Here is a 19335-nt window from a genome sequence, read left to right on the forward strand (position 1 = left end):
TGATGGAAGCATATGATGGAAGTTTCTTAATTTTTTACTTATAAATAACAGATTTGAAATCTAGGTGTATGTTAAGTGCCACATATCAGTGAATTTATGTAATTATTTGATATGTCTGTTTCTCAGCATAGAGGACCTGAACCATGCTACATTTCTGTTTGTACTTCCTGTTGTACGTTCATGTGTTTTTGTTTTTGTTTTTTGAGCGGGGAGGGGGGGCATGTGGAGTCTCGCTCTGTCACCAGGCTGGAGTGCAGTGGTGCAGTCTCGGCTCACTGCAACCTCCGCCTCCAGGGTTCAAGCGATTCTCCTGCCTCAGCCTCCCGAGTAGCTGGGACTACAGGTGCACACCACCACACCCAGCTAATTTTTGTATTTTTAGTAGAGACAGGGTTTCACCATGTTGGCAAGGCTGGTCTCGATCTCTTGACCTCCTGATCGCCCACCTTGGCCTCCCAAAGTGCTGGGATTACAGGCATGAGCCGCTGCACCTGGCCTTGTACATTCATGTTTGTACTTCCTATTGTAGGAAGGTTTTTATATTCATAATAAATATTGACTAAATTTTTTTATTGAATTTTGGGATGGTACTGCAAGTTGGTATTTTTTATTCACTTTTTAAATATTAAATTTGGTGATTTTTTTCTTACCAAAAAGACTTCATTATTGCCATCTCTAATTATAAGATTAATAGGACTATTGAGATAGAACATATTATCAACTAAAGGTGAAATCATTATATAAATATTTCTAAAATTGTATGGATTTAATTAGTGAAGGAATTGGCTGAAAATTTTTACTCCCATTGGATTTCCTTCATAAATGTTAACATAGAGGAATAGTGTTACTTTTTTCTCTGATTTATTTTTTCTGAGCTATTATATTTTAGTGATCAGGAAATTTTTACTATGTCCATCAGCATTTTATCAGTTTCACAGATAATTCTATGGAATAAACAATTTAGTTATGTAGCTGAGACATTCATATAGGTATTTATTACTGTGGATTTCTTTTACTTATCACTGTGTAGATTGCGGATTTAGACTAACTTCCTCAAGTGGTTGCATAGTTAATTTTGAACTCATAAACTATATAAATAACAACAAAAAAGCAAGAGTAAAATAAGCTTTTGAATAAAAAGTGAAATCATTGCATTAGAGATCTAGGTTTTGAAGTACAAAATATTTTAGGCCTATAAAGAAAAGTCATATTAGGAGAGATTGCTTAGTAAAGATAAACTTTGGAGATCTGAATGAGGGAATGGAATTAATTTGAGCCTTGAAAAGTCTGTTTTTAAGTAAACTTTTTATTGAAATGTGACATATATATAAAAATATTCAAAAATATTTAGTGAATATTTACTATGAATATAAAAACCTTCCTACAATAGCTTACATATATATTATATATGTACATAAATACACAAACCACAAGTGTACAGCAGCAGACTGATCATTTTCGTAAAATGAAAATGTTTGTGTACTCAGCACACAGTTTGAAAAATCTTGTTAGCATCCCAGAAGCCCCCTTTGGGACCCTTCTAGTCACTACCTTTGTCACCAGAAGGGTAACCATTATTGTGTTTTCTAGCACCAGAAATCAGTTTATCCTCCTTTGTTTCTAGCTCCTTTTGCCCACATTTTGAGATTCATCCATATTGTTGTATATAGTTGTAGTTTTTTCACTTTTTTTTTTTTGCTGTATAATATTAAATAGTATATTTTAGGAATATATCACAATGTAGGTGTCCTGTGTACTGATGGTAGACATTTCCTAGGTTGTTTCCAGGCTGGGATTATTGCAGTGTTCTGCTATGAATATTCTTGTATATGTCTTGGGGTTAATGTGTGTGCATTTTTGTTGGTTATAGAGCTGGGGCGATCTTAAAGCAGTCATGTTCTGGGGCAAGGAAAATCAGGAACAGAATTTTTATTTAAGTAATTGATTTGATTTCCTCTTTACACATATCCAAAGTGTGATGTGTAAAGAAGAAAATAAAGCCAGCTTAATAAATTTGTTGAAGGCTTTCAGATGTTCATGGTTGGTAATTATGACTAAAGTAAGATAATTTGTGTTAACATCCACTTTGGCATTATCTTCCATAGCCGCCTTATTTGTTCTTTGTTCTGTAGCTGAGGTAGCTTTTTTTCCTCCCTTTCTCTGTGTGTCCTTTTATTCCTTAATTATTTCTTGGAATGTCCTCCCTACCCTTGCCTGTTTGAAACAGAAACCCAACTCATTTTCTTGAGCCTGGTTTGTGGAATTTTCCCTGACCTCCCACTTTCTAGAACCCATTATATCTTTTTATAGTAGTGGTCACATTATTTTTATTGTAATTAATTATGTCCTTTTATTCTTATTCTCTTAGATTGCAATTTTCTTATAGTTTTATTTATCTTTTCCTTCTTTGTAGTGGCAAAACTCTGTGGCTTACATATAGGCACTCAAATATATATATATATATATATGCTGAGTTCCAAATGCACTTATATATTTAAAGAAAAATATTTATTTTTATATTTTAGAAGTCATAGAAGCAATACATATTAATTGTATGATAACCACATTAAAAGTATAACTAATATTTAATACTGGAATTTAGTTTCAGTGGTAGAAGATGGTGGATTAAGCTGGCTAAGGAAGTCTTATCTAAGAATGAAGGAACAAGCTGAGAAACAAAATAGAAACTTTGAGGACATTGTAGCCGAAAGATATGGGGTGAGTATCTGTATTAAGGAGATGCCTCTTATTTTCAGAATTAGGTGAAAAATTAAGTGCCTTTAACTTTGTTTTGTGCCATGAAGAATTGAATTAATATTAAATTTCATGTCTTTATACTACTGAAGTAATTTTCTGCTTTTCATTATTATTAAACATGTATCATATTTTTATTGACATAATGAATGTAAAGCTTAAGTATATAAAAGTTAAATGTGGGCGCGTTTAATGTAAAAATAACCTCATTGTGAGAAAATTTAAACAATGCCGGAAAGTCTGCATGGTACACTTCTGGAAGTAACCACTGTTGAAATTTTTGTATATTCCAGAGTTAGGTGTATTCTAGAGTTTGGGTACTTTATGGAATTTTTTAAAGAAGTGTATGTATACTCTTAAAACAATGAAACTGTGCAACACTATATATTTTAGAACCAATTTCCCCATTGTTCTGGACAATCTTTCTATTGCAGTAATTATTGATATTCTTTTTTTTCTCTTAAATTGCCAGGGGAAAGCAGGTTTAGAAAGTAGTAAGATTTCTGGAATATATTTTTCCAGATATTTTCCCCCAGAGTTTTAAAGTAGACTCGTAGAATATGCCCTGGCTTTTTAAACTTAATAATGTACACATAGTTGGATGCCAGTAAATAGATACATTTTAATGACCTCTTAATTTTTTTAATATACTTATAGGCTTTTCCTTTATTTATTGATTTGTCAGTAGATGAGCATTTATATGCTTTCCCTTTCCCTTGTTAAATAGCACTGTGCTAACTGTCTATGTCCAATGCATTTTGCATATTTTTCTTGTTGGTGAATTACTAAAAGTGAAATTGCCTGTTTAAAGGATATAGACATTTAAAGCAAGGTACATATTGCCAGATTTCTCTACAGAAAGAATGAACATACTTAAAAATATCTCTTTTATCACATAATTTTCAACAGTAAGATTATTTCTTATAGTGTATGCTGTTGTGATTGGCAAAGTTTTTAAGTTTTGCTTTTTTTTTATACATTTGTTTACTGGTGAATTGGAATTTTCTTTTTTTTTTTTGAGGTGGAGTCTCGCTCTGTCACCCAGACTGGAGTGCGGTTGCACGATCTTGGCTCACTGCAACCTCTGCCTCCTCGGTTCAAGTGATTCTCCTGCCTCAGCCTCCCAAGTAGCTGGGACTACAGGAGCATGCCACCACGCCTGGCTAATTTTTGTATTTTTAGTTTTTAGTAGAGACAGGGTTTCACCATATTGGGCAGGCTGGTCTTGAACTCCTGACCTCGTGATCTGCCCGCCTTGGCTTCCCACAGTGCTGGGATTACAGGCGTGAGCCACTGTGCCCAGCCGAATTGGAATTTTTTTACATTTATTTTGACCATTTGTATTTTTTAGTGAATTGACTATTGATATTATTTGCCCATTTTTCTTTTGGGATAATGATTTAAGACTTTTTTTTTTTTTTTTGAGACGGAGTCTCACTCTGTCGCCCAGGCTGGAGTGCAGTGGTGCAGTCTCGGCTCACTGCAAGCTCTGCCTCCCGGGTTCACGCCATTCTCCTGCCTCAGCCTCTCCGAGTAGCTGGGACTACAGGCGCCCGCCACCACGCCCGGCTAATTTTTTTGTATTTTTAGTAGAGACGGGGTTTCACCGTGATCTCGATCTCCTGACCTCCTGATCCGCCCGCCTCGGCCTCCCAAAGTGCTGGGATTACAAGCGTGAGCCACCGTGCCTGGCTGATTTAAGACTTTTTAATAAATCTGTTCAGATTTCTCCCCCTCGGCTTCATGTTTTTTACTTCGTTGATCATTTGCTACGGATAAGTTTTAAATATTTTTACCTATCAAAATCCCTCATATTATTTTTTCATGAATTAGTGCTCTTGGTAGGCCTTCCCCACCTCACAATCGTAAAAATATGCAGCTGTACTTACTTGAGTGCTTGTTCAGTTTTGTTTATGTTTTATCTTTAATTTTTCTGGAATATATATTTGTGCATGGTATGAAATAGGCATCGAACTTTGCATAAGTCTTATATAGTTGTTTACTATATATTGAATGAATTATTTTTTCTCACTAATTTGAAATGACACATTTGTTATACATTAAATTTTCTTATATACATGAGTCTGTTCCTTTACTCTCAGATCTGTTTCATTGATTTTTCTATCTTTTCCTGGAATTTGTATCATACTGTTCTAATTATTGTGGTTTTCAGTAAATTACGCAGATAGCAAATAATAAACACCTACTATGTGGTAGTCACTATGTGATAAATCTCTTATTAGTCACCAAAAAAATTAGCTTTGATTTCTTATGTGTTTATTTTTCTTAGTAAATTTAGAGTTCAATAGAAATAAACATTTTTCCAAAATTTGTTATAAATTTAGGACTCTTTTTGGAGTTTTTATTTAAATTTAACTAAATGTGTAGATAAATTAAGGACAACTAGTATCTTTATAATATAGAGTCATCCCATCCCAAAACACTATTTATTTATGCTCTTCAGTATTTTTCTCTGGGCAGTTATTATGCATATGCCATTGAGGTTATTTTTATCTTTTTAAATTATAAATTGAATTTTAAAAATGTTTTCTGACTTGGTGCTGGTCGGCCAATTCTTTAAACTTTTATTATCCTAATTTTAAAAATTTTGGGTTATGTGGAAAGGTAGTTATATGCAAATAATTATTTTGCTTTTTTCCTCTCTGTTAATATTTAAACTTTCTTTTCTTCTTGAAATAGTTATAATTTTAGAACTTTGATAACAGGATTGGAAGCTGGTATTGTCTTTTTGTCTTGAAATAATGACTTTTGCATTTAAGATTAAGAGTATCATGTTTAAGTATCCTTATATTCAAAGTTGAGTAAAAGGTACTTTTTTGTTTTTTTTTAAATTTTTATTTATTTTTTATTTTTTATGTTGTATATGTTTTAGGTATGTATTCTATGATGTTTTGATATGAATGGGGAAATAATTACTAGAGTTAAGCAAACTAGCATATCATTTATCTTACATAGTTATTCTCCTTTTTTTATGGTGGTAAAAGTACCTAAAATCTACTCTCTTAGCAAATTTTCAGTATATAATGTGATATTATTAACTGTAGTCCTCATACTTTACATCGTATCTCCAGGCTTAGTTATCATACATAATGGAAACTTCTGACTGTTTGACCTCCATCTTCCCATCCCCTCTCCTTCCAGTAACCACCTTCCTACTTTCTGTTTCTATGTATGATGCATCTTTTCCTTGAAAATTGTTTTAAAGTTTGCAACTACAAGAATAATTATTTAGACTTGACCATTGCATTTGCCATTTGGTTTTTAGCATCTGTTCTTTTTTTCAGAGATCTTTGCCCAAATTCATTGATGGTGTGACTTAATCATCTTGAGTAATTTTTTTCCCTCAGAATTGCTAGTGATATGCCCTCTGATTCCCTGCATTTTTGAAAATGATTTTCTTTGGCCCATACCAAGGAAGGATAATTTGACTGTGAATTGAATTCTCTGTATAGAATTATAGCTTAATTTTGTTTTCAAAATTTAATCTTCATTCTATTATTTACTTATTATTATGGATGAGCAGCTGTAAGTCTGTCTTTCCTTTGTAGATAATTTGTTATTTATCTATCCCTATCCATATACAGGGTCACACTTATTCACTCCTTCCCTGATCTAGTCCTTGTAAAGGTTTTTTTTTTTTTTTTCCTTGAGTTTTGAGATTCAGGTATTAGGGTTTTTTTCTGTGTTTTTCTTCTTTCTCCCCCACCCAAGGCTATTGGATGAGTCCTTCTGAGAAATCGGCTGGGGAAATTTTCTTATATATTTTTAAAATTAATGCTCTATTCCCATCATCTTTGCTCCATCTTTCTGGAAGTACTAATAAATGCATATTAGATTTTCTAGAGTCAATTGTTCATGTGTCTTTTTTTCTTACAACTTACATTTATTTACTCCCTTTTCCTAAAATACAGAGAATTCCCAGGTTAATTTAGTTTTCAGCACTCTCTTTTCTTCATTTTGGTGTATCTGGGCAGCTTTTTGGGACACATAATTTTTTATTTCCAAGTCTTTCTTGTTCTTGAACTATTCTGTGTTTTTTTTTTTGTTTTTGTGAGAGTCTGTTTTAGCAATTTAACGTCTTGAATCTCACAACCAGTAGGAATTAAGTATTTTTTGAAAAGTTTGTCTCTACTGTTTTCTGTGTTATACTTTGTGTTAGTGCAGAGTGTTTGGTCTAACTGGCTATCCTTTTGGAATCTTTTTTGTTATTTAATAATTTTTAATTGTTTACACATTTTTAAAAAGTATTCATTTCAGTGTAGGATGATTGTATGGGTCTTCTTTCATCCCCTTTGTGGGCTTTTCAGTGTGCCACTTGGCAGTGAGTCATACAGTGACATGTGGGGTGCAAGTCACTGAGCCGTTCCTAATTTTAGATATCTTGTTTAATTTTTCTCCTTTGTAGTCAATGGAAATATTTCAGTCAAAATTAGAAGACGCTGAAAAAGCTGCATCTACGAAAGAAGATTATAGACGGGAACGGTGGAGGAAACCCACATATTCAGATAAAGCACAAAATTGTCAAGAAAGTAGAAAATCAGACTTAGTAAAATATGGTAACAGTTCAAGGGATAGATATGCTACAACAGATACTGCAAAAAATAGCAATAATGAACAATTTATTGGTGATGAAAAAGATAAGAGACCTGGGTCTTTAGAAACATGTAGAAGAGAATCTAACCCAAGGCAAAATGAAGAGTTTTCTTTTGGCAATTTGAGAGCTAAATTCTTAAGACCCTCTGATGATGAAGAACTGTCATTTCACAGAAAGGGCAGAAAATTTGAACCACCTAGTTCATCTTCAGCATTGGTAGCTCAGGGCTCTTTGCACAGTGGTTTTAGAAAACCCACCGAGTACAGTGAAGAAAGATTAACATCATGGAGTCGCTCTGATGGGAGAGGAGACAAGAAACATTCAAATCAAAAGCCATCAGAAACCAGTACTGATGAATACCAACACGTTCCAGAAGATCGAAGAGAAAAATCACAAGATGAAGGCTTGAGAGATGACCCTTCAAAAAAGGAACATCTACAGGATACAAAGTCTACATTTGCTGGGTATTTTATCATTTTTTAACCTAATAAGTGAATATTAAGATCCAGAGAGTTCAAAGAACAGAACTGTATTTTTAGAACATCAGTTATTAGCTATGACTATGGTCTCACATTTCTTAAAATTGGTAGAAGAGGTAAGATATGCAGATTTAACGTGCAGTATTGTGTTATGGATTGCATTTTATTTCATAGGTTGTTTTTTTTTTTTGAATAGCTGAAAGAATTCAGTAGCTATATTTGTTCAAAATATGTTGCTGCTTTGCAATTTAAAAAACTGAATGAGTTAATGTTTTAAATGTATGTGCTGCAGGAGATATTTTGGTAGATTTTGTTACCAATGCCATTACTTTCTAAGGAAATTATCTTATTGTTGAGTATAATCATAATCATAAATACTGCATGTCTATAGGAAGTCTAGGAGACAAAAGGAAAACATGCTGCCACAGCCCAAATATAAAGTGACAAATACATGCCAGAGATCTTGCAGAGGGGAGCATAAATTATGGTTGTTATTTTGCACAAAGAAAGAAATAATCCAGTTTCGGCAATTGACAGATTTTAAAGATAATGTTAAAGTTTTAAATGTAAAATATATGTTGCATTTATGTAGGGCTGGGTCACAAGATGAGGAAACCCAGGTTGAATGGGACTAAACCTAAGAAAATTTGCTTTAGAAATTTGCTGGCCCTGTTGGAGATAGCCAGAAAAAAAAAAAAAAAAGTGTCCTAAGGGTAATAACTTACATGTGAATGGTCATTAAAATATGTTTAAAAATAGCACCAAATGAGTGGGACACTAAAGGGAGAGGTTTTAGGAAATAATAGAAACACATGGTTGTAGTAGATAAAAGGACTGTGGTTTGGGGTTGTGAGTCTGATAAATCACTTTTGTTAATGACTCCATCTGAAGCAGTGGATTATAAAACTCAGTGTGTAATTTTCAGTGGGAGGGAGCTGGCAAAATCTGAACTGAGTGATTAAGCCCCAGTCAAATGGACTCTGGTTCATGTCAGGGCTTTCCTCCCAGGAAATGGAAGGAGAAATCCAATTGTATTTACTAAACAAACATGGCAGAGATTAGTGTCTAAGGCTGTGTGCATATGTAATTGTCCAGTCTTCACTCCATGAGGCTCTTATTTCCTGATATCATTAGGATTGGGTTAGCATTTGGATGATCTGTAGGCCTTCTTCTGTGACTGTAGCTAAGCAAAATGTCTGCAAAGTAATACCACACAATTAGTATTCCAACTGGTTGTCTGATTGCTGCATATTTGTGTGTCTTATTTAAGTTGTAAGCTTCTGGTAGATACAGTATAATACAGGCACTCACTAAAAGCTGTGTATGTGTGTGTGTGTATGTATATAATTTTTTGGTTTAAAGACAGCACTCACTAAAAGCTATATATGTGTGTATATATATGTATGTATATATGTAATTTTTCCTTTGAAGACAGTATTCTTTGTTTGCTGTGTTAATTTGGTGGTACAGAGGGTTTAAAGACTTCTATGAATTCTGCGACTGGCTAGAGGGGGAAAGAAAAATCTAGGAATCATCCAAAAAAAGAAAAAAGATTCCTGAGAATGTAGAGTGGTTGTAAAGTAGGAGACCAAGACAGGACCTTGAAGAATGCCTAGTTGTTACAGATAATCTTTGTCTTATAAGTGAATGGTCATGACTGGAAAAATTAGTTGAATTAGTTTTTACTTCTTTGTATGTAATGTTCATATATCTTTACCTTTCTTGCTATTTACACCAGTATTATTTTTTAGAACATGCCATTTGTAATCTTAATAAATGTATATGTATAAAATTTAAACAATATAGACAAGAGTATAAAACAAGAATATAAAGAATAGATGAGTATAAAATGAAAAAGTAAATCTCCCTTTCGTGTCACTTCCAACCCTAATCCCATTTGCCAGGTTAACAGTGTTAGTAGTGTCTTTCCAAATTTTTTAGTGTATTTGAAAATGTATAATATATATATTTAACTTAATGTATAAAATTTTATAAAAACATAAAACTTACATATTATATATTTAATATATATAAGTTAAATAGCTCTACAATGCATATACCATTCAAAATCTTTTTTTTTTCCAGTAAGTATATCTTAAAGATCTTTCTACTTTAGCCCATATGCACCTACATTTTTTATTTTAAAGGCTCTTTAATACTCCGTTGTAAAACTTAGGCATAACCTAATATTTTTCACTGGTTTCCTATTGATGGAATTTTAGGTTGTTTGCAGTTTGTTGCTCTAAGAAACAATTCCGCATTTAATTTTTTGTGTGTATCTTTGCATGCTATTTAAATATAGCTGTAAAATAAATTCCAATGAGTGGAGCTGTCAGGTCAAAGAGTACATGCATTTTATTTTTTACGTATTTTGCCGTATTAACCAATTTAGACTTTTATATTGCATTGGAATGACTTTTCTCCTACTTCTTGCTGATAGTATTATCGAACTTTTTAAATCTTTGCCATATGTGTAATTGAGAAACAGACTATTTCTTTGATTTTTATTTCTTTAAATATGAGTGGTTTGCCATACTTTTATGTGTTATTTGTATCTTTTTTGTTAACTAGTCGTATGTTTTGCCCTCTTTTTGAGTTATTGTTAGTTTGTGAGAGCTCTTTATATTTGTCATGTAATGCAAATAGATTTTTCATCATTCGTAAATTTCCTATCTTTCATTTCTCATTCATTCTTTCTTTAATGTGTTCAAATTTATTACTGTTTTTCTTTATTCATTTTAGGCCCTGTGATTATGTTAACTAGCAGAAAAACGTCCACTGCCATGCAGTTGAGAACCTTGAGCTTTTTATTATTAGAAATGAAATGTGCTTTTGCATATATTTTTCTTTTGTTAGAAAATATATTGGCTAAGTATTTCCAGGAATTTAAAACTTAAGAGTAGTATGTAATGTGAACAAAAATTAATGAGAAGTCCGTAATTTTGGTTTTACAAATTTAATATCAGAAACTAACCCATTTTATATAATATTTTAACCTTTGGATGTCATTCTTGGCAGAGTTTGTTAATGTAGCCCAGAAGGGCAAGCGAAGGATGCTAGATTCTGAAGGCTTTGAGTATAGTTGTGAGATCTTTAAGCAAGGAAGCAAATACGAGAGCAACTGGTAAATCAGGGAGATCTGTGAACACTGCCAGCACAAGAATAATAAAATCATATGTGGCTTAACAATGGGGATATATTCTGAGAAATTGTCATTAGGCAAATTCATTATTAGGCGATGTCATTGTGTGGACAGCATAGTGTGTACTTAAGCTTAGTGCATACCTACACTATATGGTACAGCCTATTGCCTCTAGGCTACAAAGTAGAACATGTTACTGTACTGAGCATTGTTGGCAATTGTAACACAATGATAAGTATTTGTGTATCTAAACATAACATAGAAAAGGTACAGTAATAATACAACATTATAATCTTATGCATCACTGTCATGTGGTCTGTCGAGTGAAATGTCGTTATGCTATGCATGACTAATTTCAGGTTTTAAAAATGTTATTGGGCTAGAGCTCTTTTAATTACTTATTTCTCAAAGGTTTTCAACCTCTGTGTGTGTGTGTGTGTGTGTGTGTTTCAAAGAGAGTACATTTTATTGCAAAAATAGGGTTTGCTTTTTAGAAATTAATTATGAAAAGGACTTCTGAAATATATTAGTAATTCTTGAAATTGAGACATGTTTGGGCTTTTTTTCTTTTTGCAGGATAATTGCAGATGTCATGGTGATGTTTCTTTCAAAGCATTTGCTCATCATTATAAACACTTGGGGAAAGAAAGGAAGAGCCCATTCCCTGATTTTTGCTGTAGAACAGTGTCTTTGCTGTGGTGTTCACAAAATAAAATAGAATAATATTTTCTTCAGTTACTTTGTGCTCAACAACTTTCATTTAAATGTCTTTACTTGACATCTATTACTGTTACATTGTGTTGAAGTAACTTAATGTTGAAATTACTACTATAAAAGATGTTCAGAATTCTTGTATATTTTTGTCATTTATCCTCATCTACTAATAAATAATTTAATTCTTGTTAGAAAATACTAAAAAAAATTGTGTAGAGCATTCCATTTCATGACAATGGAAATCACCTCTTTTATAGATCTATTGAGATTCTAGTTATCTTCTGGAAACTCTTGGGCTTTTGATGGACTTCAGCCTACCTTCATTGCCCTTCCTTGATTGAATGTCTAAACTTTCATCCTGGGAAGTGAGGGGAAGAGGAAAGTAAAATGACAAAGACGTGCCCTTTGGATGGATAATAACAAGCTTCTTTGGCTACTTAATCTGGGATTTTTTTCATTATAAAAGAGGATATAGAAGCCAGATTTTAGTGTACTAAATTATTAAGAGTTACAGAGTGGTAGAGATAGAAAGTGTATTTATACTAGAACGTGTTTATATTTAATGGAAAAGAGTCAGTATCCATTTTAGAAGAAGCAAGACAGGCAGATGATAGATGGGGCAACTGAGCAAGATCCCTGAGGTTAGTGTGGGTGAATGTGGGGTCCATTTTACTTATAAAAGTAGAAGGATTAGCTTTGGGTGGAGATAGTTTAAAAAAAAAAAAAAGAGGGAAGTGTGGCTACAGATTGTGGGTCAAGGGAGAAATTTTAGGAATTCTTTCTTAATGACTTAATGCCAGTGTTTTTTTGCCATATGATTCCCAGAATATTGGTGATCCCCTTGATCTATATATGGAGAGTCAGTTATGGTTGGTATTGTTATTATAAAGAAACAACTTTTAGTTCTTCATGAAAAGCTCACATTAGAAACTGAGAATTTGATTAGTACCCTATTTTTAGGTATTTATACTTTTATTTTTGCCCATATCTATTAGTAGGCATCTATTGCCATATTGACATTTGATGTAGTAGTTTGTGTTAATAATCCTCAAACATTTCTCCTCAAGAGAAGGAGATGGATTGATGGATGGCTTGGTCTTTAATTCTTCTGATCCTATCAGACTTAAGGTTTTTTGCAAGATGACTTATTTCTGGATATGGAGCTCAACAGGAGATTATGTGTGGACTTGTTCTACATCTGGATTATAGTAAGCATCTATTGGAATAACAGAAAGGATTGTAGAAATATTGGGTAAATCGCTTCCTTATCCTAAAGAACCTTTCTTTGGTTCTTTGGTTTCTTAGTTGGCTGATGTTGAGATGAGAAATGGAGAAACTAGACATAACTTTAGTTGGAAAGAAAAACCTGGTCAGGTACAAATGGCAGAAGGAAAAGAAGCCAAGAAGTTTCTCACTTAGGAAACAAGAATTTGAGAGACAGACCCTGGAGAAAGCGACTTCAGAGGGGAATAATTGCGCTGGTGCTCTTTAGAAAGGGCATGAACTGTGGTTATTTAATTTGCATTATACATACATATAAAAATGTAATATCTATATTTCCACATAATAAACATAAGTTTTTAAAGCAGGGAATTTTGGAAAATTGAATGGGAAAGTGCAAATTGAGGAAAGTTGTTTTGGTTAGTAAGTAAAAGAGAGAGATGATTAGTTTGCCAGAAATTCCTGTAAATTACATTTGCAATACAATGAAAATGACATGTACCTTAGCATTTAATATGAAAAAGTATTGAAAAATATTTTCCACACAAAAAAGTACAACTAATAAAACAAGCAATAACTCAGCCCAGGGATGCATATAAAAAGTAATAACGTTCTCCTGCTTACATGAATGCAGTGTCCCTACTGTTCATTTTAATTGTTTTTTAAAATGTAGACTGAAATAATATGAGGGGAATGAAAATATGTTACTTTCTAGTGTTGCTTTCCCTCAAATATTTTAGATTTCTTAAACACCAGAGTATTGCCTTTCCTTTCAATAATATGGGAAGAAATGGCTACTATAGATTTTCCGTAGAGGTTTTTTTTTATTCCAATGCTATCTATCTGTTAAAAGATTCCCCTCCCAGAGGAATTCATTATTTAAAAATAATTTCCATATATTGTTGGTAGGTCATGTTTTGATTTGGAAAACCAAATTTGTAGAAAATATGATTAAGGTTAATTTTCATAGAGTATTATAGAATCTGGGAATTCAGGAAAACTAATAATATCAGATATATCCTTTATATTTAAGATTATGACAAAGTAGTCATACTCTGGTTTTAAAATGTATTACTCCCTTTGAGGGTTAAAAAGACTTTGAGGTATAATTGACATATAATAAACTGCAAATATACAAAAGTGTACATTTTGGTATATTTTGAAATGCATATATTCTCATTAAACTATCACCCCCCTGAAATCCTTTGTGCCCTTTCATAATCTCTCTCTCCTGCTTTCCCACACCCCTGCTCTCCACTCCTAGGCAACCACATCTGCTTTCTTTCATTATAGACTACAGTTGTCCCTTAGAATTCGTGGGAGTTGGTTCTAGGACCACTCAAGTATACCAAAGTTGCACATACTCAAGTTGGAACCCACATGTATGAAAATGTCACTCTGTATATGTAGTTTTTGCATCACATGAATGCTGTATTTTTGATTGACAGTTGGGTGAAAAAAATGTGTATAACTGGACCTGGGCAGTTCACCCCTGTGTTGTTCAAGGGTCAACCGTAGTTTGCATTTTCTAGAGTTTGATGTAAATGGGATCATACGTTATGCTTTCTTTTTTTGGTCTGTCTTCTTTAACTCAGCGTAATTATTGTGAGCTTCATTTATGTTGTTGCATATGTCAGTAGTTCATTCCTCTTTATTGATGGGTAATATACTATTGGTGGGTACATCACAATTTGTTTTTTCATTCTCCTGTTGGTGAATATTGAGATTGTTTCCAGGTTTTGGCTCTTATAAATTATGTACAATTCTGAACATTCATGTACAAATCTTTGTATTGACATATGCTTTCCTTTCTCTTGGATAAATATACCTAGGAGAGCAGTGGCTAAATTGTATGGTAATTGTATGTTTAAATACTAAGAAACTGCTAAACTGTTTTCCAAAGTGATTGTACCATTCTACATGATCACCAACAGTGTATAAGAGTTGCAGTTTCTCCACGTCCTTGTAAAAACTTGGAATGGTCAGTCTTCTAAATTTTAGCTCTTCTAGTGGATGTGTGGTGGTAGCTCATTGTGGTTTTAATTTGTATTCCCCTAATAGCTAATGACTACTGATGCCGAACATCTCTCCATGTGCTTATTTGCCATCTGGATATCTTTTTGTAAAGTGCTTACAACGTGTAGTGCCGTTACCTCTCTAGTAGTAATTTAGATCTCTTTTTTATCAGTCAGGCTATAGGTTTATCAATTTTATTGCCTTAAGTATCAGCTTTTGGTTTCATTGAATTTACTGTTTTTCTATTTTCTATTTATTTTACTCTGATTTTTATTGTTTTTTGAATTTTTTTTACTTTGTTTTAATTTGCTCTTTTTCTGCTTTCTTTTTTTTTTTTTCCTTTTTTTATTATACTTTAGGTTTTAGGGTACATGTGCACAATGTGCAGGTTTGTTACATATGTATCCATGTGCCATTTGTCTTGCTGCACCCATTAACTCGTCATTTAGCATTAGGTATATCTCCTAACCCTCCCCCCTCCCCCAACCCCACAACAGTCCCTGGAGTGTGATGTTCCCCTTCCTGTGTCCATGAGTTCTCATAGTTCAATTCCCACCTATGAGTGAGAACATGCGGTGTTTGGTTTTTTGTCCTTGCGATAGTTTACTGAGAATGTTTTCCAATTTCATCCACGTCCCTACAAAGGACATGAACTCATCATTTTTTATGGCTGCATAGTATTCCATGGTGTATATGTGCCACATTTTCTTAATCCAGTCTATCGTTGTTGGACATTTGGGTTGGTTCCAAGTCTTTGCTATTGTGAATAGTGCCGCAATAAACGTACGTGTGCATGTGTCTTTATAGCAGCATGATTTATAGTCCTTTGGGTATATACCCAGTAATGGGATGGCTGGGTCAAATGGTATTTCTAGTTCTAGATCCCTGAGGAATCGCCACACTGACTTCCACAATGGTTGAACTAGTTTACAGTCCCACCAACAGTGTAAAAGTGTTCCTATTTCTCCACATCCTCTCCAGCACCTGTTGTTTCCTGACTTTTTAATGATGGCCATTCTGACTGGTGTGAGATGGTATCTCATTGTGGTTTTGATTTGCATTTCTCTGATGGCCAGTGATGATGAGCATTTTTTCATGTGTCTTTTGGCTGCATAAATGTCTTCTTTTGAGAAGTGTCTGTTCATGTCCTTTGCCCACTTTTTGATGGGGTTGTTTGTTTTTTTCTTGTAAAATTTGTTTGAGTTCATTGTAGATTCTGGATATTAGCCCTTTGTCAGATGAGTAGGTTACAAAAATTGTCTCCCATTCTGTAGGTTGCCTGTTCACTCTGATGGTAGTTTCTTTTGCTGTGCAGAAGCTCTTTAGTTTAATTAGATCCCATTTGTCAATTTTGGCTTTTGTTGCCATTGCTTTTGGTGTTTTAGACATGAAGTCCTTGCCCACGCCTATGTCCTGAATAGTATTGCCTGGGTTTTCTTGTAGGATTTTAATGGTTTTAGGTCTAACATTTAAGTCTTTAATCCATCTTGAATTAATTTTTGTATAAGGTGTAAGGAAGGGATCCAGTTTCAGCTTTCTACATATGGCTAGCCAGTTTTCCCAGCACCATTTATTAAATAGGGAATCCTTTCCCCATTTCTTGTTTTTGTCAGGTTTGTCAAAGATCAGATAGTTGTAGATATGTGGCGTTATTTCTGAGGGCTCTGTTCTGTTCCATTGATCTATGTCTCTGCTGTGGTACCAGTACCATGCTGTTTTGGTTACTGTAGCCTTGTAGTATAGTTTGAAGTCAGGTAGCGTGATGCCTCCAGCTTTGTTCTTTTGGCTTAGGATTGACTTGGCGATGTGGGCTCTTTTTTGGTTCCATATGAACTTTAAAGTAGTTTTTTTCCAATTCTGTGAAGAAAGTCATTGGTAGCTTGATGGGGATGGCATTGAATCTATAAATTACCTTGGGCAGTATGGTCATTTTCACGATATTGATTCTTCCAACCCATGAGCATGTAATGTTCTTCCATTTGTTTGTATCGTCTTTTATTTCATTGAGCCGTGGTTTGTACTTCTCCTTGAAGAGGTCCTTCACATGCCTTGTAAGTTGGATTCCTAGGTATTTTATTCTTTTTGAAGCAATTGTGAATGGGAGTTCACTCATGATTTGGCTCTCTGTTTGTCTGTGATTGGTGTACAAGAATGCTTGTGATTTTTGTACATTGATTTTGTATCCTGAGACTTTGCTGAAGTTGCTAATCAACTTAAGGAGATTTTGGGCTGAGACAGTGGGGTTTTCTAGATATACAATCATGTCATCTGCAAACAGGGACAATTTGACTTCCTCTTTTCCTAATTGAATACCCTTTATTTCCTTCTCCTGCCTGATTGCCCTGGCCAGAACTTCCAGCACTATGTTGAATAGGAGTGGTGAGAGAGGGCATCCCTGTCTTGTGCCAGTTTTCAAAGGGGATGCTTCCAGTTTTTGCCCATTCAGTATGATATTGGCTGTGGGTTTGTCATAGATTGCTCTTATTATTTTGAGATACGTCCCATCAATACCTAATTTATTGAGAGTTTTTAGCATGAAGGGTTGTTGAGTTTTGTCAAAGGCCTTCTCTGCATCTATTGAGATAATCATGTGGTTTTTGTCTTTGGTTCTGTTTATATGCTGGATTACATTTATTGATTTGCGTATGTTGAACCAGCCATGCATCCCAGGGATGAAGCCCACTTGATCATGGTGGATAAGCTTTTTGATGTGCTGCTGGATTCGGTTTGCCAGTATTTTATTGAGGATTTTTGCATCAATGTTCATCAAGGATATTGGTCTGAAATTCCCTTTTTTGGTTATGTCTCTGCCAGGCTTTGGTATCAGGACGATGCTGGCTTCATAAAATGTGTTAGGGAGGATTCCCTCTTTTTCTATCGATTGGAATAGTTTCAGAAGGAATGGTACTAGTACCTCCTTGTACCTCTGGTAGAATTCAGCTGTGAATCCATCAGGTCCTGGACTCTTTTTGGTTGGTAAGCTATTGATTATTGCCACAATTTCAGAGCCTGTTATTGGTGTATTCAGAGATTCAACTTCTTCCTGGTTTAGTCTTGGGAGGGTGTGCTTGTCGAGGAATTTATCCATTTCTTCTAGATTTTCTAGTTTATTTGCATAGAGGTGTTTGTAGTATTCTCTGATGGTAGATTGTATTTCTGTGGGATCGGTGGTGATAACCCCCTTTTCATTTTTTATTGCATCTATTTGATTCTTCTCTTTTCTTCTTTATTAGTCTTGCTAGCGGTCTATCAATTTTGTCGATCTTTTCAAAAAACCAGCTCCTGGATTCATTAATTTTTTGAAGGGTTTTCTGTGTCTCTGTTTCCTTCAGTTCTGCTCTGATCTTAGTTATTTCTAGACCTCTGCTAGCTTTTGAATGTGTTTGCTCTTGCTTGTCTAGTTCTTTTAATTGTGATGTTAGGGTGTCAATTTTGGATCTTTCATGCTTTCTCTTGTGGGCATTTAGTGTTATAAATTTCCCTCTACACACTGCTTTGAACATGTCCCAGAGATTCTGGTATGTTGTGTCTTTGTTCTCGTTGGTTTCAAAGAACATCTTTATTTCTGCCTTCATTTCATTATGTACCCAATAGTCATTCAGGAGCAGGTTGTTCAGTTTCCATGTAGTTGAGCGGTTTTGAGTGAGTTTCTTAATCCTGAGTTCTAGTTTGATTGCACTGTGGTCTGAGAGACAGTTTGTTATAATTTCTATTCTTTTACATTTGCTGAGGAGAGCTTTACTTCCAACTATGTGGTGAATTTTGGAATAGGTGTGGTGTGGTGCTGAAAAAAATGTATATTCTGTTGATTTGGGGTGGAGAGTTCTGTAGATGTCTATTAGGTCCACTTTGTGCAGGCTGAGTTCAATTCCTGGATATCCTTGTTAACTTTCTGTCTCGTTGATCTGTCAGATGTTGACAGTGGGGTGTTAAAATCTCCCATTATTATTGTGTGGGAGTTTAAGTCCCTTTGTAGGTCACTCAGGACTTGCTTTATGAATCTGGGTGCTTCTGTGTTGGGTGCATATATATTTAGGATAGTTAGCTCTTCCTGTTGAATTGATCCCTTTACCATTATGTAATGGCCTTCTTTGTCTCTTTTGATCTTTGTTGGTTTAAAGTCTATTTTATCAGAGACTAGGATTGCAACCCCTGCCTTTTTTTGTTTTCCATTTGCTTGATAGATCTTCCTCCATCCCTTTATTTTGAGTCTATGTGTGTCTCTGCACGTGAGATGGGTTTCCTGAATACAGCACACTGATGGGTCTTGACTCCTTATCCAGTTTGCCAGTCTGTGTCTTTTAATTGGAGCATTTAGCCCATTTACGTTTAAAGTTAATATTGTTATGTGTGAATCTGATCCTGTCATTATGATGTTAGTTGGTTATTTTGCT

At 34.3% G+C, this 19335-nt stretch overlaps 1 protein-coding gene across 2 annotated transcripts in view; it reads left to right on the top strand.

The window, feature by feature from the left end:
- The window catches only part of CWF19L2 (CWF19 like cell cycle control factor 2), a 134292-nt gene that overhangs the window by 24039 nt on the left and 90918 nt on the right, over positions 1-19335 (top strand). For both annotated transcript variants that reach the window (XR_004033653.1, XM_030829429.1), the window contains exons 7-8: positions 2603-2718; positions 7181-7833. Coding sequence is in view for 1 of the 2 variants with exons in the window: in XM_030829429.1 (XP_030685289.1) it covers positions 2603-2718; positions 7181-7833 (769 nt within the window). In the remaining variant the exon portion in view is untranslated. The remainder of the gene's footprint in view (positions 1-2602; positions 2719-7180; positions 7834-19335) is intronic.

The sequence above is a fragment of the Nomascus leucogenys genome, chromosome 15 (genome assembly GCF_006542625.1).
Source record: "Nomascus leucogenys isolate Asia chromosome 15, Asia_NLE_v1, whole genome shotgun sequence".
NCBI classification, from domain to species: Eukaryota; Metazoa; Chordata; class Mammalia; order Primates; family Hylobatidae; genus Nomascus; species Nomascus leucogenys.